General features: G+C 52.4%; 2 protein-coding genes across 2 annotated transcripts in view; both read right to left on the bottom strand.

The window, feature by feature from the left end:
- The window catches only part of LOC129841068 (basic proline-rich protein-like), a gene marked incomplete at both ends in the record, with an annotated part of 7,746 nt that extends 1,582 nt beyond the window's left edge, over nt 1–6,164 (bottom strand). The window contains 3 exons of the mRNA XM_055909178.1: nt 852–1,581; nt 4,807–5,093; nt 5,598–6,164. Coding sequence (XP_055765153.1) covers nt 852–1,581; nt 4,807–5,093; nt 5,598–6,164 — 1,584 coding nt within the window. The remainder of the gene's footprint in view (nt 1–851; nt 1,582–4,806; nt 5,094–5,597) is intronic.
- Nucleotides 1–21,727, bottom strand: part of LOC129841128 (teneurin-3-like) — a 570,942-nt gene that overhangs the window by 544,927 nt on the left and 4,288 nt on the right. The gene's annotated exons all lie outside the window — the stretch shown is intronic.

Below are 21,727 nucleotides of genomic sequence, written 5' to 3'. Positions count from 1 at the left end.
GGGAGTAGCGATGGAGGGAGTGGGGATGGAGGGAGTAGCGATGGAGGGAGTAGCGATGGAGGGAGTGGGGATGGAGGGAGTGGGGATGGAGGGAGCAGCGATGGAGGGAGTGGGGATGGAGGGAGTGGGGATGGAGGGAGTAGCGATGGAGGGAGTGGGGATGGAGGGAGTAGCGATGGAGGGAGTAGCGATGGAGGGAGTGGGGATGGAGGGAGTGGGGATGGAGGGAGTAGCGATGGAGGGAGTGGGGATGGAGGGAGTAGCGATTGAGGGAGTGGGGATGGAGGGAGTGGGGATGGAGGGAGCGGCAATGGAGGGAGTAGGGATGGAGAGAGTGGGGATGGAGGGAGCGGCGATGGAGGGAGCAGCGATGGAGGAAGTAGGGATGGAGGGAGTGGGGATGGAGGGAGTAGCGATGGAGGGAGTAGGGATGGAGGGAGTAGCGATGGAGGGAGTAGGGATGGAGGGAGTGGAGATGGAGGGAGTGGGGATGGAGGGAGTAGGGATGGAGGGAGTGGGGATGGAAGGAGCAGCGATGGAGGGAGTAGCGATGGAGGGAGTGGGGATGGAGGGAGTAGCGATGGAGGGAGTAGGGATGGAGGGAGTAGGGATGGAGGGAGTGGGGATGGAGGGAGTGGGGATGGACGGAGTGGGGATGGAGGGAGTAGCGATGGAGGGAGTAGCGATGGAGGGAGTAGCAATGGAGGGAGTAGCGATGGAGGGAGTAGCGATGGAGGGAGTAGCGATGGAGGGAGTGGGGATTGAGGGAGCAGCGATGGAGGGAGTAGTGATGGAGGGAGTAGCGATGGAGGGAGTGGGGATGGAGGGAGTAGCGATGGAGGGAGTGGGGATGGAGGGAGTGGGGATGGAGGGAGTAGCGATGGAGGGAGTGGGGATGGAGGGAGTGGGGATGGAGGGAGCAGCGATGGAGGGAGTAGCGATGGAGGGAGTGGGGATGGAGGGAGTAGCGATGGAGGGAGTGGGGATGGAGGGAGTGAGGATGGAGGGAGTAGCGATGGAGGGAGTGGGGATGGAGGGAGTGGGGATGGAGGGAGTAGCGATGGAGGGAGTGGGGATGGAGGGAGTGGCGATGGAGGGAGTGGGGATGGAGGGAGTGGGGATGGAGGGAGTATCGATGGAGGGAGTGGGGATGGAGGGAGTAGCGATGGAGGGAGTGGGGATGGAGGGAGTAGCGATGGAGGGAGTGGGGACGGAGGGAGTAGCGATGGAGGGAGTAGCGATGGAGGGAGTGGGGATGGAGGGAGTGGGGATGGAGGGAGTAGCGATGGAGGGAGTGGGGATGGAGGGAGTAGCGATGGAGGGAGTGGGGATGGAGGGAGTGGGGATGGAGGGAGTAGCGATGGAGGGAGTAGCGATGGAGGGAGTGGGGATGGAGGGAGTGGGGATGGAGGGAGTAGCGATGGAGGGAGTAGCGATGGAGGGAGTGGGGATGGAGGGAGTAGCGATGGAGGGAGTGGGGATGGAGGGAGTGGGGATGGAGGGAGGAGCGATGGAGGGAGTGGGGATGGAGGGAGCAGCGATGGAGGGAGTGGCGATGGAGGGAGTGGGGATGGAGGGAGTAGCAATGGAGGGAGTAGCGATGGAGCGAGTGGGGATGGAGGGAGTGGGGATGGAGGGAGTAGCGATGGAGGGAGTAGGGATGGAGGGAGTAGCGATGGAGGGAGTGGGGATGGAGGGAGTAGCGATGGAGGGAGTAGCGATGGAGGGAGTAGCGATGGAGGGAGTGGCGATGGAGGGAGTGGGGATGGAGGGAGTAGCGATGGAGGGAGTAGCGATGGAGGGAGTGGGGATGGAGGGAGCAGCGATGGAGGGAGTGGGGATGGAGGGAGTAGCGGTGGGGGGAGTGGGGATGGAGGGAGTGGGGATGGAGGGAGTAGCGATGGAGGGAGTGGGGATGGAGGGAGTGGGGATGGAGGGAGCAGCGATGGAGGGAGTGGGGATGGAGGGAGTAGCGATGGAGGGAGTAGCGATGGAGGGAGTAGCGATAGAGGGAGTAGCGATAGAGGGAGTAGCGATGGAGGGAGTAGCGATAGAGGGAGTAGCGATAGAGGGAGTGTGGATGGAGGGAGTAGCGATGGAGGGAGTGGGGATGGAGGGAGTGGGGATGGAGGGAGTAGCGATGGAGGGAGTAGCGATGGAGGGAGTGGGGATGGAGGGAGTAGCGATGGAGGGAGTAGCGATGGAGGGAGTAGCGATGGAGGGAGTGGGGATGGAGGGAGTGGGGATGGAGGGAGTAGCGATGGAGGGAGTGGGGATGGAGGGAGTAGCGATGGAGGGAGTGGGGATGGAGGGAGTGGGAATGGAGGGAGTAGCGATGGAGGGAGTGGGGATGGAGGGAGTGGGGATGGAGGGAGTAGCGATGGAGGGAGTAGCGATGGAGGGAGTAGCGATGGAGGGAGTGGGGATGGAGGGAGTAGCGATGGAGGGAGTGGGGATGGAGGGAGTGGGGATGGAGGGAGTAGCGATGGAGGGAGTGGGGATGGAGGGAGTAGCGATGGAGGGAGTAGCGATGGAGGGAGTGGGGATGGAGGGAGTAGCGATGGAGGGAGTGGGGATGGAGGGAGTGGGGATGGAGGGAGTAGCGATGGAGGGAGTGGGGATGGAGGGAGTAGCGATGGAGGGAGTAGCGATGGAGGGAGTGGGGATGGAGGAAGTGGGGATGGAGGGAGTAGCGATGGAGGGAGTGGGGATGGAGGGAGTAGCGATGGAGGGAGTGGGGATGGAGGGAGTGGGGATGGAGGGAGCAGCGATGGAGGGAGTAGCGATGGAGGGAGTGGGGATGGAGGGAGTGGCGATGGAGGGAGTGGGGATGGAGGGAGTAGCGATGGAGGGAGTAGCGATGGAGGGAGTGGGGATGGAGGGAGCAGCGATGGAGGGAGTGGGGATGGAGGGAGTAGCGGTGGAGGGAGTGGGGATGGAGGGAGTGGGGATGGAGGGAGTAGCGATGGAGGGAGTGGGGATGGAGGGAGTGGGGATGGAGGGAGCAGCGATGGAGGGAGTGGGGATGGAGGGAGTAGCGATGGAGGGAGTAGCGATGGAGGGAGTAGCGATAGAGGGAGTAGCGATAGAGGGAGTAGCGATGGAGGGAGTAGCGATAGAGGGAGTAGCGATAGAGGGAGTGGGGATGGAGGGAGTAGCGATGGAGGGAGTGGGGATGGAGGGAGTGGGGATGGAGGGAGTAGCGATGGAGGGAGTAGCGATGGAGGGAGTGGGGATGGAGGGAGTAGCGATGGAGGGAGTAGCGATGGAGGGAGTAGCGATGGAGGGAGTGGGGATGGAGGGAGTGGGGATGGAGGGAGTAGCGATGGAGGGAGTGGGGATGGAGGGAGTGGGAATGGAGGGAGTAGCGATGGAGGGAGTGGGGATGGAGGGAGTGGGGATGGAGGGAGTAGCGATGGAGGGAGTAGCGATGGAGGGAGTAGCGATGGAGGGAGTGGGGATGGAGGGACTAGCGATGGAGGGAGTGGGGATGGAGGGAGTGGGGATGGAGGGAGTAGCGATGGAGGGAGTGGGGATGGAGGGAGTAGCGATGGAGGGAGTAGCGATGGAGGGAGTGGGGATGGAGGGAGTGGGGATGGAGGGAGTAGCGATGGAGGGAGTGGGGATGGAGGGAGTGGGGATGGAGGGAGTAGCGATGGAGGGAGTGGGGATGGAGGGAGTAGCGATGGAGGGAGTAGCGATGGAGGGAGTGGGGATGGAGGGAGTGGGGATGGAGGGAGTAGCGATGGAGGGAGTGGGGATGGAGGGAGTAGCGATGGAGGGAGTGGGGATGGAGGGAGTGGGGATGGAGGGAGTAGCGATGGAGGGAGTAGCGATGGAGGGAGTGGGGATGGAGGGAGTGGCGATGGAGGGAGTAGCGATGGAGGGAGTGGGGATGGAGGGAGTGGGGATGGAGGGAGTAGCGATGGAGGGAGTGGGGATGGAGGGAATGGGGATGGAGGGAGTAGCAATGGAGGGAGTGGGGATGGAGGGAGCAGCGATGGAGGGAGTAGCGATGGAGGGAGCGGGGATGGAGGGAGTAGCGATGGAGGGAGTAGCGATGGAGCGATTGGGGATGGAGGGAGTGGGGATGGAGGGAGTAGCGATGGAGGGAGTGGGGATGGAGGGAGTAGCGATGGAGGGAGTGGGGATGGAGGGAGTAGCGATGGAGGGAGTGGGGATGGAGGGAGTGGGGATGGAGGGAGTGGGGATGGAGGGAGTAGCGATGGAGGGAGTGGGGATGGAGGGAGTGGGGATGGAGGGAGCGGCAATGGAGGGAGTAGGGATGGAGAGAGTGGGGATGGAGGGAGCGGGGATGGAGGGAGCAGCGATGGAGGAAGTAGGGATGGAGGGAGTGGGGATGGAGGGAGTAGCGATGGAGGGAGTAGGGATGGAGGGAGTAGCGATGGAGGGAGTAGGGATGGAGGGAGTGGAGATGGAGGGAGTGGGGATGGAGGGAGTAGGGATGGAGGGAGTGGGGATGGAAGGAGCAGCGATGGAGGGGGTAGCGATGGAGGGAGTGGGGATGGAGGGAGTAGCGATGGAGGGAGTAGGGATGGAGGGAGTAGGGATGGAGGGAGTGGGGATTGAGGGAGTGGGGATGGAGGGAGTGGGGATGGAGGGAGTAGCGATGGAGGGAGTAGCGATGGAGGGAGTAGCAATGGAGGGAGTAGCGATGGAGGGAGTAGCGATGGAGGGAGTAGCGATGGAGGGAGTGGGGATTGAGGGAGCAGCGATGGAGGGAGTAGTGATCGAGGGAGTAGCGATGGAGGGAGTGGGGATGGAGGGAGTAGCGATGGAGGGAGTGGGGATGGAGGGAGTGGGGATGGAGGGAGTGGGGATGGAGGGAGTGGGGATGGAGGGAGCAGCGATGGAGGGAGTAGCGATGGAGGGAGTGGGGATGGAGGGAGTAGCGATGGAGGGAGTGGGGATGGAGGGAGTGAGGATGGAGGGAGTAGCGATGGAGGGAGTGGGGATGGAGGGAGTGGGGATGGAGGGAGTAGCGATGGAGGGAGTGGGGATGGAGGGAGTGGCGATGGAGGGAGTGGGGATGGAGGGAGTGGGGATGGAGGGAGTAGCGATGGAGGGAGTGGGGATGGAGGGAGTAGCGATGGAGGGAGTGGGGATGGAGGGAGTAGCGATGGAGGGAGTGGGGACGGAGGGAGTAGCGATGGAGGGAGTAGCGATGGAGGGAGTGGGGATGGAGGGAGTAGGGATGGAGGGAGTGGAGATGGAGGGAGTGGGGATGGAGGGAGTAGGGATGGAGGGAGTGGGGATGGAAGGAGCAGCGATGGAGGGGGTAGCGATGGAGGGAGTGGGGATGGAGGGAGTAGCGATGGAGGGAGTAGGGATGGAGGGAGTAGGGATGGAGGGAGTGGGGATTGAGGGAGTGGGGATGGAGGGAGTGGGGATGGAGGGAGTAGCGATGGAGGGAGTAGCGATGGAGGGAGTAGCAATGGAGGGAGTAGCGATGGAGGGAGTAGCGATGGAGGGAGTAGCGATGGAGGGAGTGGGGATTGAGGGAGCAGCGATGGAGGGAGTAGTGATCGAGGGAGTAGCGATGGAGGGAGTGGGGATGGAGGGAGTAGCGATGGAGGGAGTGGGGATGGAGGGAGTGGGGATGGAGGGAGTGGGGATGGAGGGAGTGGGGATGGAGGGAGTGGGGATGGAGGGAGCAGCGATGGAGGGAGTAGCGATGGAGGGAGTGGGGATGGAGGGAGTAGCGATGGAGGGAGTGGGGATGGAGGGAGTGAGGATGGAGGGAGTAGCGATGGAGGGAGTGGGGATGGAGGGAGTGGGGATGGAGGGAGTAGCGATGGAGGGAGTGGGGATGGAGGGAGTGGCGATGGAGGGAGTGGGGATGGAGGGAGTGGGGATGGAGGGAGTAGCGATGGAGGGAGTGGGGATGGAGGGAGTAGCGATGGAGGGAGTGGGGATGGAGGGAGTAGCGATGGAGGGAGTGGGGACGGAGGGAGTAGCGATGGAGGGAGTAGCGATGGAGGGAGTGGGGATGGAGGGAGTGGGGATGGAGGGAGTAGCGATGGAGGGAGTGGGGATGGAGGGAGTAGCGATGGAGGGAGTGGGGATGGAGGGAGTGGGGATGGAGGGAGTAGCGATGGAGGGAGTAGCGATGGAGGGAGTGGGGATGGAGGGAGTGGGGATGGAGGGAGTAGCGATGGAGGGAGTAGCGATGGAGGGAGTGGGGATGGAGGGAGTAGCGATGGAGGGAGTGGGGATGGAGGGAGTGGGGATGGAGGGAGGAGCGATGGAGGGAGTAGGGATGGAGGGAGCAGCGATGGAGGTTAGTGGCGATGGAGGGAGTGGGGATGGAGGGAGTAGCAATGGAGGGAGTAGCGATGGAGCGAGTGGGGATGGAGGGAGTGGGGATGGAGGGAGTAGCGATGGAGGGAGTAGGGATGGAGGGAGTAGCGATGGAGGGAGTGGGGATGGAGGGAGTAGCGATGGAGGGAGTAGCGATGGAGGGAGTAGCGATGGAGGGAGTGGCGATGGAGGGAGTGGGGATGGAGGGAGTAGCGATGGAGGGAGTAGCGATGGAGGGAGTGGGGATGGAGGGAGCAGCGATGGAGGGAGTGGGGATGGAGGGAGTAGCGGTGGAGGGAGTGGGGATGGAGGGAGTGGGGATGGAGGGAGTAGCGATGGAGGGAGTGGGGATGGAGGGAGTGGGGATGGAGGGAGCAGCGATGGAGGGAGTGGGGATGGAGGGAGTAGCGATGGAGGGAGTAGCGATGGAGGGAGTAGCGATAGAGGGAGTAGCGATAGAGGGAGTAGCGATGGAGGGAGTAGCGATAGAGGGAGTAGCGATAGAGGGAGTGGGGATGGAGGGAGTAGCGATGGAGGGAGTGGGGATGGAGGGAGTGGGGATGGAGGGAGTAGCGATGGAGGGAGTAGCGATGGAGGGAGTGGGGATGGAGGGAGTAGCGATGGAGGGAGTAGCGATGGAGGGAGTAGCGATGGAGGGAGTGGGGATGGAGGGAGTGGGGATGGAGGGAGTAGCGATGGAGGGAGTGGGGATGGAGGGAGTGGGAATGGAGGGAGTAGCGATGGAGGGAGTGGGGATGGAGGGAGTGGGGATGGAGGGAGTAGCGATGGAGGGAGTAGCGATGGAGGGAGTAGCGATGGAGGGAGTGGGGATGGAGGGACTAGCGATGGAGGGAGTGGGGATGGAGGGAGTGGGGATGGAGGGAGTAGCGATGGAGGGAGTGGGGATGGAGGGAGTAGCGATGGAGGGAGTAGCGATGGAGGGAGTGGGGATGGAGGGAGTGGGGATGGAGGGAGTAGCGATGGAGGGAGTGGGGATGGAGGGAGTGGGGATGGAGGGAGTAGCGATGGAGGGAGTGGGGATGGAGGGAGTAGCGATGGAGGGAGTAGCGATGGAGGGAGTGGGGATGGAGGGAGTGGGGATGGAGGGAGTAGCGATGGAGGGAGTAGCGATGGAGGGAGTGGGGATGGAGGGAGTAGCGATGGAGGGAGTGGGGATGGAGGGAGTGGGGATGGAGGGAGTAGCGATGGAGGGAGTAGCGATGGAGGGAGTGGGGATGGAGGGAGTGGCGATGGAGGGAGTAGCGATGGAGGGAGTGGGGATGGAGGGAGTGGGGATGGAGGGAGTAGCGATGGAGGGAGTGGGGATGGAGGGAATGGGGATGGAGGGAGTAGCGATGGAGGGAGTGGGGATGGAGGGAGCAGCGATGGAGGGAGTAGCGATGGAGGGAGCGGGGATGGAGGGAGTAGCGATGGAGGGAGTAGCGATGGAGGGAGTAGCGATGGAGCGAGTGGGGATGGAGGGAGTGGGGATGGAGGGAGTAGCGATGGAGGGAGTGGGGATGGAGGGAGTAGCGATGGAGGGAGTGGGGATGGAGGGAGTAGCGATGGAGGGAGTGGGGATGGAGGGAGTGGGGATGGAGGGAGTGGGGATGGAGGGAGTGGGGATGGAGGGAGTAGCGATGGAGGGAGTGGGGATGGAGGGAGTAGCGATGGAGGGAGTGGGGATGGAGGGAGTGGGGATGGAGGGAGTAGCGATGGAGGGAGTGGGGATGGAGGGAGCAGCGATGGAGGGAGTAGCGATGGAGGGAGTGGGGATGGAGGGAGTAGCGATGGAGGGAGTAGCGATGGAGCGAGTGGGGATGGAGGGAGTGGGGATGGAGGGAGTGGGGATAGAGGGAGTAGCGATGGAGGGAGTGGGGATGGAGGGAGTAGCGATTGAGGGAGTGGAGATGGAGGGAGTGGGGATGGAGGGAGTAGCGATGGAGGGAGTGGGGATGGAGGGAGTAGCGATGGAGGGAGTAGCGATGGAGGGAGTGGGGATGGAGGGAGTAGCGATGGAGGGAGTGGGGATGGAGGGAGTGGGGATGGAGGGAGTAGCGATGGAGGGAGTGGGGATGGAGGGAGTAGCGATGGAGGGAGTAGGGATGGAGGGAGTAGCGATGGAGGGAGTGGGGATGGAGGGAGTGGGGATGGAGGGAGCAGCGATGGAGGGAGTAGCGATGGAGGGAGTGGGGATAGAGGGAGTAGCGATGGAGGGAGTGGGGATGGAGGGAGTGGGGGTGGAGGGAGTAGCGATGGAGGGAGTGGGGATGGAGAGAGGGAGTAGCGATGGAGGGAGTAGGGATGGAGGGAGTAGCGATGGAGGGAGTGGGGATGGAGGGAGTGGGGATGGAGGGAGTAGGGATGGAGGGAGTGGGGATGGAGGGAGTGGGGATGGAGGGAGTGGGGATGGAGGGAGTGGGGATGGAGGGAGTAGGGATGGAGATAGTAGGGATGGAGGGAGTAGCGACGGAGGGAGTGGGGACGGAGGGAGTAGCGATGGAGGGAGTGGGGATGGAGGGAGTGGGGATGGAGGGAGTAGCGATGGAGGGAGTAGGGATGGAGGGAGTAGGGATGGAGGGAGTAGCGATGGAGGGAGTGGGGATGGAGGGAGCGGGGATGGAGGGAGCAGCGATGGAGGGAGTAGCGATGGAGGGAGTAGCGATGGAGGGAGTGGCGATGGAGGGAGTGGGGATGGAGGGAGCAGCGATGGAGGGAGTAGCGATGGAGGGAGTGGGGATGGAGGGAGTGGGGATGGAGGGAGTGGGGATGGAGGGAGTGGGGATGGAGGGAGTAGTGATGGAGGGAGTAGCGATGGAGGGAGTAGCGATGGAGCGAGTGGGGATGGAGGGAGTGGGGATGGAGGGAGTAGCGATGGAGGGAGTGGGGATGGAGGGAGTAGCGATGGAGGGAGTGGAGATGGAGGGAGTGGGGATGGAGGGAGTAGCGATGGAGGGAGTGGGGATGGAGGGAGTAGCGATGGAGGGAGTGGGGATGGAGGGAGTGGGGATGGAGGGAGTAGCGATGGAGGGAGTGGGGATGGAGGGAGTAGCGATGGAGGGAGTAGCGATGGAGGGAGTAGGGATGGAGGGAGTAGCGATGGAGGGAGTGGGGATGGAGGGAGTGGGGATGGAGGGAGCAGCGATGGAGGGAGTAGCGATGGAGGGAGTGGGGATAGAGGTAGTAGCGATGGAGGGAGTGGGGATGGAGGGAGTGGGGGTGGAGGGAGTAGCGATGGAGGGAGTGGGGATGGAGGGAGGGAGTAGCGATGGAGGGAGTAGGGATGGAGGGAGTAGCGATGGAGGGAGTGGGGATGGAGGGAGTGGGGATGGAGGGAGTAGGGATGGAGGGAGTGGGGATGGAGGGAGTAGGGATGGAGGGAGTGGGGATGGAGGGAGTGGGGATGGAGGGAGTGGGGATGGAGGGAGTAGGGATGGAGATAGTAGGGATGGAGGGAGTAGCGACGGAGGGGGTAGGGATGGAGGGAGTAGCGATGGAGGGAGTGGGGATGGAGGGAGTGGGGATGGAGGGAGTAGCGATGGAGGGAGTAGGGATGGAGGGAGTAGGGATGGAGGGAGTAGGGATGGAGGGAGTAGGGATGGAGGGAGTAGCGATGGAGGGAGTAGCGATGGAGGGAGTAGCGATGGAGGGAGCGGGGATGGAGGGAGCAGCGATGGAGGGAGTAGCGATGGAGGGAGTAGCGATGGAGGGAGTGGCTATGGAGGGAGTGGGCATGGAGGGAGCAGCGATGGAGGGAGTAGCGATGGAGGGAGTGGGGATGGAGGGAGTGGGGATGGAGGGAGTAGTGATGGAGGGAGTGGGGATGGAGGGAGTAGCGATGGAGGGAGTAGGGATGGAGGGAGTAGCGATGGAGGGAGTGGGGATGAGGGAGTGGGGATGGAGGGAGTAGGGATGGAGGGAGTGGGGATGGAGGGAGTGGGGATGGAGGGAGTAGGGATGGAGGGAGTGGGGATGGAGGGAGTAGGGATGGAGGGAGTGGGGATGGAGGGAGTGGGGATGGAGGGAGTAGGGATGGAGGGAGTAGCGATGGAGGGAGTGGGGATGGAGGGAGTGGGGATGGAGGGAGTAGCGATGGAGAGAGTAGCGATGGAGGGTGTAGGGATGGAGGGAGTAGCGATGGAGGGAGTAGCGATGGAGGGAGTGGGGATCGAGGGAGTAGCGATGGAGGGAGTAGCGGTGGAGGGAGTGGGGATGGAGGGAGTAGCGATGGAGGGAGTAGGGATGTAGGGAGTGGGGATGGAGGGAGTAGGGATTGAGGGAGTAGGGATGGAGGGAGTAGCGATGGAGGGAGTGGGGATGGAGGGAGTGGGGATGGAGGGAGTAGGGATGTAGGAAGTGGGGATGGAGGGAGTAGGGATGGAGGGAGTAGGGATGGAGGGAGTAGCGATGGAGGGAGTGGGGATGGAGGGAGTAGGGATGTAGGGAGTGGGGATGGAGGGAGTAGGGATGGAGGGAGTAGGGATGGAGGGAGTAGGGATGGAGGAATGGGGGGTTGATTATTCTACATTTAGCTGGGGGACCTAAAACACTCCAGATGTCCGTGTGGGGAGTTCTGTACGGCTGCTGGTCAATAAGCTAACACCAGCCATTTGTTAAGTAATGCACACTGTGTGTGTGTGTGTGTGTGTGTGTGTGTGTGTGTGTGTGTGTGTGTGTGTGTGTGTGTGTGTGTGTGTGTGTGTGTGTGTGTGTGTGTGTGTGTGTGTTTGCGTACGTCATCCTAGACATAGTTTGCGGCCTTCCATTTGTATGCGTTTCATTGAACCCAGATTCATTATGAATCAATGCCTGGTACCGAGGAGAAAATAAAATTCTAATGATTTGGGTCAAGCGACGCGTGTGTTCGCTAATGAGAACGAGGCAAAGACAAACATGGCTATGTAGGAGGATGGGAAACAAGACTGTTAGTTTGATACTTATTGATGTAGTGATACCTGCTGTACTCAGAACGGAGCTGTGATGTTGACGTTAATGTGTTAATGTATTCACGCCGCGTATTTCCTTCCAATCCATTGCTCAAATTAGTTTCCACACTCATGCACTTTTCAGGGCAGGATTGAAATGAATAAGACCTAAACTACTGATAAACTGACTTTTCAGGCGTTTACATTTACATAAGATAATCTGGTATGATCATAAATAGGCTATACATCCGTGGGAAACTCGTTTTTGCATACAATTCATTTAATCGATTCCTGATTTATGCAGTTTCTTTTATGAAAATACAATGCATTATTTATTAGCGGTTAATGAGACTTTTAATGGCGTGTTACTTAAATTTGCAGTGTTACATTCATAACAAAGGTTTAATTTGCTAAGCACTGACAACAGTGTACGTTATATTGCCTAACAATACAGTTGTATGAACCAAAACTAGAGTTGCATCAAGGATTCAATGTCCGTTTAGTGGAGAGAATGGAGGGGGCGAGACGATGGAAATCATTCCCGTCAACTGTTAAGTGGAAGATAACATGCTTCCCTAACGCGGGCGGGCCAGAGCGAGTAGCGGCTTTCAGTGACACGTTGAAACGAGGAATGCTACTAATGCCTCTCCTTCTTCCAAAGCAGGGTTCTGTCCTAAAACGTAAGATTCCATAGACCACGGTTTCCCAAACCCGTGGGGCCCCCCACGGGTGCAAGTTTTAGCCCTAGCACTGCACGGTTCTTTCAAATAATCGACTCATCGTCAAGCTTTGATTAAATCAGCAGTGTAGTGCTAGGGCAAAAACCAAAATGTGCACCCTTGGGAGGCCCCAGGACCGAAGAGCCGTTTCGTTCTCCTCTCTTACTCTCTCTTTCATCCAGGACTGGGGTCTAGGTCTGTCCTAACGCGGTTTGCGCGGCGAATCATTAGTCGGATCGTTTACACATTCATCATGTGGATTATACGACCGCTCCGCAGTCTTCATCTCATAATGGCTCCTTAACGAGGCCCAAAATGCTTTATGTTCTGATGCATCGCCACCCAGCCTGAAAACTAATACAAGAATGAGAGAGAAAGAGAGAGAGACAGAGAGAGTGTGAGCGAGAGATAGAGCGGAGAGAGATAGAGGGGGAGAGAGATAAGAGAGAGGGGGAGGGGTGGAGGGAGAGAGGGGGGAGAGAGTGGGGAAGAGATAGAGGGAGGAGAGAGAGAGGGGGGGAGAGAGAGGAGCTAGAGAGAGAGGGGTAGAGAGGAGGTATAGAGAGATGGGAGAGAGGGTGAAGAGAGAGAGAAGAGAGAGAAGAGAGAGCGAAGAGAGAGAGGGGGAGAGAGAGAGTAGAGAGAGAGAGAGGGGTAGACGGGAGAGAGAGAAATAGAGAGGTGATAGAGAGATATGGAGAAAGAGAGAGCGAGAGAGCGATAGAGGGATAGAAAGAGAGGGATAGAAAGAGGGGGTGAGAGGGGGAAGAGGAGGAGAGGATGAAAACCAAGCTTAATGACCACTCTAGTTTGGGGCCTAACATAGTTACGAGTAGAGAGGGAGGTCATGTAAGCTGATCCACGGGAAAAGATGACTGCTCTCAGAGTTGTGGAAATTTACGGCAAATGAAATTACGAGCAAATTTAAAAACAATTTATCAAAGACGGTAATGTCACTCGTTCGAGCGTTACCTGTCGGTGATAATGCATAATATAAGCTACCGGAGGATAAGACGTGTTCTGGGTGCTACCCGGAACTGGAGATGCTGATGGAATGGTCACTGATACACAATACAAGAACACTTTGAAAGGACATTCATGTTTACAGTGCACTGTAACTTTTGGCTGCAAAGTGTGCTCCGCACAAGGCCTAAATCATTTGGGCATGGATTGTCATGCTCAGTATTACAACAAATATATTTTCCCGTCTATACTTCAACAATGCCAACGGATCACAAACTGACTAGGCTACAGCACGAGGAAAGCTTTCTGTATTCAACGCATGTTTGTGAAAATACCACACAACTGTGTATCTGACATGAAGGCGTCAATAAAATTCCATCAAAATGTAGTTTTCACCCCTATTGTGATTTCACGTCAGTCCAGATGAAGGAGAAGAGGAAGCCACTGTAGACTATTGAGGTGCAGCTTTAACAATGTAACGCCTCTAACTCCACTCCATCAGTGAGCTTTAAGAGAGCCCCCAGTGTGCTACTGCCACCCACTGGTTGGGGTGCTTACTGCAACCTTTTAAGGGCCAGGAACAGAAACTACCAGTTAGAACTTCAGCTAGGAGTTTCCCTGGTTCAATCACATTGCCAGGAAAAATAAACTCTTTGAAAGGCATAGGGTCAGAGATATTGTCTATGTTGTTGAGGCAAAGAACCCAGTTGCCAGAAACAAACGTGAAATATTAAAGCCGACCGTGGATCCGCCATTCATCAACCGACGGTGGCATCCAATTCCAGACATAGCCAAAAAGATAGAACATCCAGCTAGAATCAATAGTCTCTATGTGTAATTCATAATACTGCATTATTCCAGCCTCGCTTGTAAGGCTGGGGAGATTTTAAAGTGGTTTCAGGTTGAGCGTACAAACACAAGAGAAGTCTTCAAACTTCTAGGCATCACTCACTGTTATTTTACAAACTTTCGCTAAAATCATTCGAAGCTGAGAAGAATAGAGGGGTACTTATACATTGCATTTAGATTGTAAAACCTTTGAATGACTCAATGAACCACGTCTATAAAATGCAAACACACAAAACAATATTGAAAATCATTTAGAATTCCTGCATTAGCCTAAAGAAGAGGTGAAGCACAAGCGTCAATATGCCACTCTATCCAAAGCCACTTAGTCATGCGTTCATAAATGTAAAAGTCAGGCAGGGAAACCCTCTCAACTGAAGTCTTCCGACAACGGCAGATAAATAAAACAAGCTTTAACATAGAATCGTTGAGTTCAAACGCATAGATCTTCCTCAGAACGCCCGACTGAAATGGATCCGTCCTCTGCTCCTATCTGACAGAAGACAAACAGGAAGCATCCTCAATATGAGTCACAAAGCCTGCATTTACCAAATTCTATTTTAAAGAGGTAGCCAGAATTAAGGGCTTGGCTTCATTCATACTGCTTCAATTATCAACCGTTTTTGGGTCACTATTAGCCGAGAAGCCTGCCCAATGGTAATTACGCAAGGCCTAAATTGGAGCTGTGTAGAATCCGGTAACAAGGTGCTTTGGAAGTGATAATATGTGTATCATCAATGTCAGTTTTCTGTTTTGGATTCGGTCTGGAGGATGAGCAGTAGCTTTGAGAATACTTATTTTTTTCAGCGAAGCTCTACCAAGCCCTAAACACATCAATGTCGTTAGGTCAATGTTAATAATTGATTTTGCGCAATAGAAAACGTGCAAAGTGCTGCATTGGGTGTAAAAAATGAAGGCGTAGAATCCGTAGATAATCCATTTGCCCTGTGGAGATGGCTAGCGGTTTGGCCAACATTAAGGGGAGTGATTGAAACAAATGAGACAGCGTTTCACTTTGTTTTGAGTCAAGGGGCGATACATGCAGCATAATCAGCATGGATCATATTTTGGGGAGGAGCGCTCCAGGGGGGCATTTGGACTGATGTTGAATTAAAAATGCCAATGCCAATTCACAGCTAATGACAAATGGAGATTTTTATAGTTATTCTTATGATTATCGTCACCATTGTTAGTAGCGTATCTTCCTGGAATATTCATATAAACGGATATCTCATCAAGTTGTGATGACTCCCATCATCTGTCACGGCTCAAGACTGTCAGCAAGTATTTGAGACAGTCACACACACACACACACACACACACACACACACACAGGTTTATTACATCTACTCAAATCATACATCATACACATGCCGTAAGTCAAATGAGCACCATCGCTCCATTCGCAAAATCCCATAGTTGAATTCCTTTCACCCAGTTTAGTTACAACCGATTTGACTACAGCAGCCAGTCTGCATCATCTAAACAGACACATGAGACAATCAAAGTCTTTTCTTTCTCCTATCTATTTCTGCACAGTCACGTGGGAGAAGACTGAGAAGATGTGTTCAAGTAAACTACTACCTTACAAGATCAGAGAATTGTATTTCTTGGCTGTCCAATCCTTTACCTCAGTCAGTTCCATATGTCGGTCGGTTCAATATCACTTCACCCCTAAATATTAAATATTATCTGAACATTTCTTTTAAATTTCAAAATGTTTCTATAATAGTCTGCCTCGTTTCGATCAAGGGCCACTGATGACAACGTAAGATCCTATCAAGAACATAACCAGCGCAGAAGGAGAAACCGTGTGTCACGCCCTGGCCTTAGTTATCTTTGTTTTCTTTATTATTTTAGTTAGGTCAGGGTGTGACATGGGGAATGTATGTGTTTTTTGGATTGTCTAGGTGTTTTGTACGTTTAATGGGTCAGTGTCTTGTCTAGGTGTTTGTATGTCTATGGCTGCCTAGATTGGTTCTCAATTAGAGGCAGCTGTGGTTCATTGTCTCTGATTGAGAGCCATATTTAAGGCAGCCATAGGCATTTGGGTTTTGTGGGTAATTGTCTATGTAGAACGTTTGTAGCGTTTACGTTTGTAGCTTTGTTTCGTTTTGTTCTAAGTGTTCGTTTCGTGTTTCACTCGTCTCAAATAAAAGAGATGTATTTTTCACACGCTGCGCCTTGGTCCACTCATTATCCTCAAGACGATCGTGACACCGCGAGGAAAAAGACACATCAAGTTGAGTCCATAACATCAATGACCACCAACACATTGAGCCTGAAATTAATTATTAATATTAATTAAGACTGTTTCACATACAAAATACCCGATCCATCCCCGCTAACCCCATACTGACCTCAATCCCACCGTGTAACTTAACGTTAACAGTACAACGTCCTTAGTAAATGTATGTGAGGCAATACAGTTCTCATCAACTGCTGATGTTCGAATCAAAACCGAATAACTTCCAAAAGAGCTACATTCAATTGATAAACTTTTTTGTTGTTACATTTTTTTAAAGTTAAATGGGCCAAACTTGGATACATGATGCTGAAACAAAGGTGATATACTCTACATGAGTTATTAATGCCACATAGAATGTGCCATCTCCTCTTAATCAGTCTTTAACTTCATTCAGGTTTAACCTCTGTGGATCCAGCAGTTAAGGAGGAAAAGTATTTAAATATTAATGTATTTTTGGTGTGTCTCAAGGTCAGCGTATGTCAGTGAAGAAGCTTCTGAAAATGGAGGCTTGGAAATTTGGGAGGCTGGAGCTGGAAAGCCGTGAGGGGATTTCTTGTTTCGGTGGTGGTGTTTCGGCGTGGAGGGAATCTCTTTTTCAACATACCTAGTTAGAGGGAAATGTTTGATGCTCCTTCACAAAGAGGTAGGAGTGGAAGGTTTTTGGAAGGGGGAAGTCAAAATGTCCGATATGGAACCTGCCTTCGACCTCGGGGCAGCGCTTCAACCTTGGCTGTCCGAATTTCCACCATCAACTCTTTTGACTCATGTAAAATGTTGAATTAGAGTCCAAAAGTGGCTGTGTATAGAGGGAAGGTTCCAAAGTAAAAATTATCCAGCAAATAAAATCAAGACTAATTACTGCACAAAACAACCTGACCCTACTCATTTGTTAATATATCAAGGTCAAATATTAAAGGGAAATCAAAGCGCTTTTCCCTCAAACTCATAGCATTCAAAAGGAGCAATAAAGCGACCTCCTGATAGACATTTTTCATTTAAAGCCAGACTTATCACATATCCTGATGCTATCTCACCTTCCATTGTGCTTTTAATAACCCTCGCCTTCCCCATCCATCTACACAGTACACCCAGCCTATCTTTAGTCTTCAAAGTATGAAAAACCCTGTTGACCTCAATGCTGTTTGAGCACACTATGCTTGACTACAATTTCCTGCCTGCCATGTAGAATTAAAGCTCCCAGCTTCGATCGCATTCCAACTCATTTCATTCATGACAGAAAAACACTAGACAGTTGGCCAAGAAACTTGCCGTATAGCTATAGCCTTACCGTAAGCCATTTTGAAATCAATCAAATAATGTTCTGTTTAATAGACATTCCCAAAAACAAATTCTAATGACAATCAACAGATTGGCTACGTATTCATTTCCACAGGGTCAAGTACAACGCGACACAACGCCAGAACAAAAAAGGTGCTGTATTTCACAGCTTCTATACATCTCCCTATTAAAAGGTGCCAAAACAACTAACATGTCATCTGCCCGACAACAGCTGACCCTCTGGAGCTTTTTAACATAGATTTGAAAAGGCGAGAGACGGATCTTTCTCGCCTCTCTAAAAACGACAGAGTCACGGGGAAATGGCGCTTATCTAACAGGCTTGGGGGTCAACAATCACCATACAACCACACAGGGACTGATATAAAGAGCTGGGGCTGGTGTCATCGTCTACAGTAAATGTCAGATGTGATGGAAATGGATACACGGAGGCTTACTGTACAGTCAATTATCGCTGAAGGATCTGGGTAATTTTCACCCTCTGCTGCATCCCCATGGTGATAGCCGTGGGAGGCAACAAGTGATAGAAAGGTCAGTGCACTGAGAAACTTTTCAAACTCTGCTGCACATAAATAAAAGTGAGTCTTAAAAAGAAAAACAAGTCATTAAGGGAGTACCATGGATTGAGCTTTTTAAAAAAACAGACAAAAGTACAGTCCTTCAGCTTATATCATAACATCCTAAGGACCGTGGGAGGCAGTCGGAGAGTTTGTGCACTGGGAAACGTTCTCCTAGCTTTACTGTTCGTGAGAAAAGTGGTGAATGGAAGACACTACGTCCTTCACTTAGACCACAACATTTTAATCCTTGATCAATGGCAATAACAATTTATCTCTAATAATATAACGCGCCTGTATTATATAATGACCAAAATGTCATTATCCATCCAAGGCAATATCACACAGTCATAGTTATTTCTACTAACATACGCAATCTCTATTTTCACCCATCCATAATTTCATCTTTCCACCTAAGTCAATGTAGTGTTTGGTACGAGACGAGGACAGTCTGTGAATGGGTCCCTTTTATCAACAGTGCTGTGGATAGAAGGACCAAAACATTCAAATACCGTATGAAAGGACAAGCACAATTGAACAGGACGTGGTACAACCCCAGTCCCTTACTTAAAATCAAAGGTAGACTACCTGCCCCACCTAAGTCAGAGACTATACAGAATTGTACAAAAGTAAATCTCTCCAAAAGCAACAAATGAGGTTAGTTCGTTTATCTTTTATTAGTTGAAGAAAAATGCTAGAAGCTAAATTACGTCTCTCTCTGCCTCTCCTCATTCCCCACACGTCTCTCTCGGCCTGCGTGCCAGTGTCTCTAGCTCCATGTTGTTAATTCAGATAAGTCGTTTTGGTGTTGGGTCGTAATGAGAAACTAATCAGTTCAGACATCAATCAATTTGTCATCAGTTTTTGGTCACACAGCGACAGAAAACGGGCGAATAACAAGCAACAGGTTCTGTATGAAGAGCTGCAGAAGTCTGTGTCCCAAATAGTACACTATTCCATGACAGTGCACTACTTTTGATCGTGGCCTCAGGGCTCTCGTCAAAAGTAGCGCACGACATAGGGCACAGGGTGCCATTCAGGACATAGACAAGGAGGAGGAGGGGGAGGAAAAACAATAACATGTTGGCTCTCAGAATCTCCTATTAGAAATGCTCGGGAAGAGTCTAGGATGAGTCTGGGCAATGTAGTATTGATTTTTGTTGGCAGACCTGCCTGTCATGTTGTCTTGATCTATTTCAGATGTGTACAGATGTGCACACACACACGTATCTACACAAGGCAGGCAATCGCATCACACACTGATTAGTATGGGAGTACATCGCTTGTTCAGGGAAAACGAATGGTGGTTTTATGAATACGTTGCCTTGCAAATCCAAACATCTGATGCCGTGTCACACCAGTTTAACTCTCATCTGCCATCATCTGGTGCTGTGAATGTCACACAGAACCAGTAGAAAATGAGCTGTTCCTTTTTGCAGACAAGTAATACATGCAGTTAAATAAAGGTTAAATAAAACAAATAAAACATTTAAAATACATGCATAGCAACAGGGGAGAAAATGTTTTGATTGTGAATACAGCAAACAAGACATTGCAAATTGAGGCCCTTCTTCTTACTAAAATGTACAGTATGTGTTACATGTCATTTGTCTGGGCAATAGTTTTACTAACTTGACATACCAGTTAAATATAGGGAATATATACATGAACAGGTAGACCTCTGCACTGAATCGTTGAAGTTATAAGGAGACTGAAACATCCAGTCCCCTGTTATTACAGCGAGCCATCCAAGCCTCCCCTCCACCTCCCTTCCATACAGGTAGAGGGCTCTTTCAAATCCAACATGGCCACCCCAGACACTGGCCAGTCCATTGTACAGATACCAAAAGCTCTGTAGGTCTAAGCCCTTAGATCACAATCTCTACTAAGCTATAATACGGAAATGTTTTAAGATGGTCATAAAATGTATCATTAAGCCATTAGATTTTGAATTTTAGGACCCCTCTATGTATAAAAAAAGATATACTTTTTTGTTGTTGTTGGCTGAAACATTGAATTTGCCCTTTACTGCTATAGCCCATAGAAACACATTGATTAACACATTCATAAATGGCAAAACAGAAAGTCAAGAAATGTATCATAAGGAGCAAAGTTTTGAAGTCTGTCCTATGGATGTCATTAGGTGAATGCACCAATTTGTAAGTCGCTCTGGATAAGAGCGTCTGCTAAATGACTTAAATGTAAATGTAAATATCTGAGAGATATAAGAAAACGTAGGGATTTTTAATTTATTCATGTTTTAGGCCCATGTTTGGTCACATTATTTTTGGCACATTTGACCCCCTTTGCACCCAGCCTGGTACTGGGTTACCTTCAGATGACTGCCGTAAAGATCTGGATGTCATAGAGCCAAACAATCGACACTGTCGTGTTCGTGAGTCTCCCCTTTCGATAATGGTGACATTAGTTTTTAACTCACATGGTTCGGGTTTTACAGACGATTTCGTAACGATTTTCTTGTCGGGTTCCTCGCATGTGCAGAAAAAGGCCGCTTTCACAAGCCCCGTGTTAATGAATAGGCGCAAACTTTACATCGGCGGGAAGAGGGAATTGAGCTGCAGCCACTACAAGAAACGGTACGTCTCTAGCTTTAACACACAGGAGCTATTCAATATTCCATATGACGTCCCCGTGTGATGAACAGGTGTGTCAATCAACTCTAGGGGGTTGATATTAAAGCTTCACCTTTGACCTGGCAGATAAATGTCAAACTGCAATTCTCTAGCCCCCTGTGGAATGACAGGCTAGGTCCCAAATGGCAAGAGGCTCTGGTCAAAAGTGCTGCACTATGAAGGTAATAGGGGGCCATGTGGAAGGCACTCACTGTTGACTGCCTGCTGCTGGGCTGTCATGGACATGGCCTGCAGTGTTCTAGATTGAAGACTAAGGAAAGCCCAACATCACACATGACCCTGAACAACACCCACTTAATGAGGGTCGAATACAAGAGCTGTGTGAACTGTGAAGTGTGAAGTACACGTTACTACTAATGGTACTGTGAACTGTACATGTTACTACTAATGGTCCTATGAACTGTACATGTTACTACTAATGGTCCTATGAACTGTACATGTTACTACTAATGGTCCTGTGAACAGTGCATGTTACTACTAATGGTCCTGTGGAGTGTACATGTTACTACTAATGGTCCTGTGAAGTGTACATGTTACTACTAATGGTCCTGTGGAGTGTACATGTTACTACTAATGGTCCTGTGGAGTGTACATGTTACTACTAATGGTCCTGTGGAGTGTACATGTTACTACTAATGGTCCTGTGGAGTGTACATGTTACTACTAATGGTCCTGTGGAGTGTACATGTTACTACTAATGGTCCTGTGGAGTGTACATGTTACTACTAATGGTCCTGTGGAGTGTACATGTTACTACTAATGGTCCTGTGGAGTGTACATGTTACAACTAATGGTCCTGTGGAGTGTACATGTTACTACTAATGGTCCTGTGGAGTGTACATGTTACTACTAATGGTCCTGTGAAGTGTACATGTTACTACTAATGGTCCAGACAAATATGTGGATCGGTTATCCATCTGACAAAATACCTCATCGTGATACGTAAGGCAAATAGGATTTCATATTGGTCATTTCTAAATAAATAAAACATAAACAAGACATTAGCAATGACAGTAGTAGGACACCAGAAAGAAAACAAATACTACTTCCACACAGGTCTGTACAGTGGTATACTTACATTTACATTTGACATTTTAGTCATTTAGCAGACGCTCTTATCCAGAGCGACTTACAGTAGAGTGCATACATTTTATTACATTTTTTTTAATTTACATACTGAGACAAGGATATCCCTACC

Source organism: Salvelinus fontinalis, chromosome 42 (genome assembly GCF_029448725.1).
Source record: "Salvelinus fontinalis isolate EN_2023a chromosome 42, ASM2944872v1, whole genome shotgun sequence".
Taxonomy (NCBI): domain Eukaryota; kingdom Metazoa; phylum Chordata; class Actinopteri; order Salmoniformes; family Salmonidae; genus Salvelinus; species Salvelinus fontinalis.
Note: the sequence above shows the minus strand (reverse complement) of the source record. Positions and strands in the feature narration are given on the sequence as shown.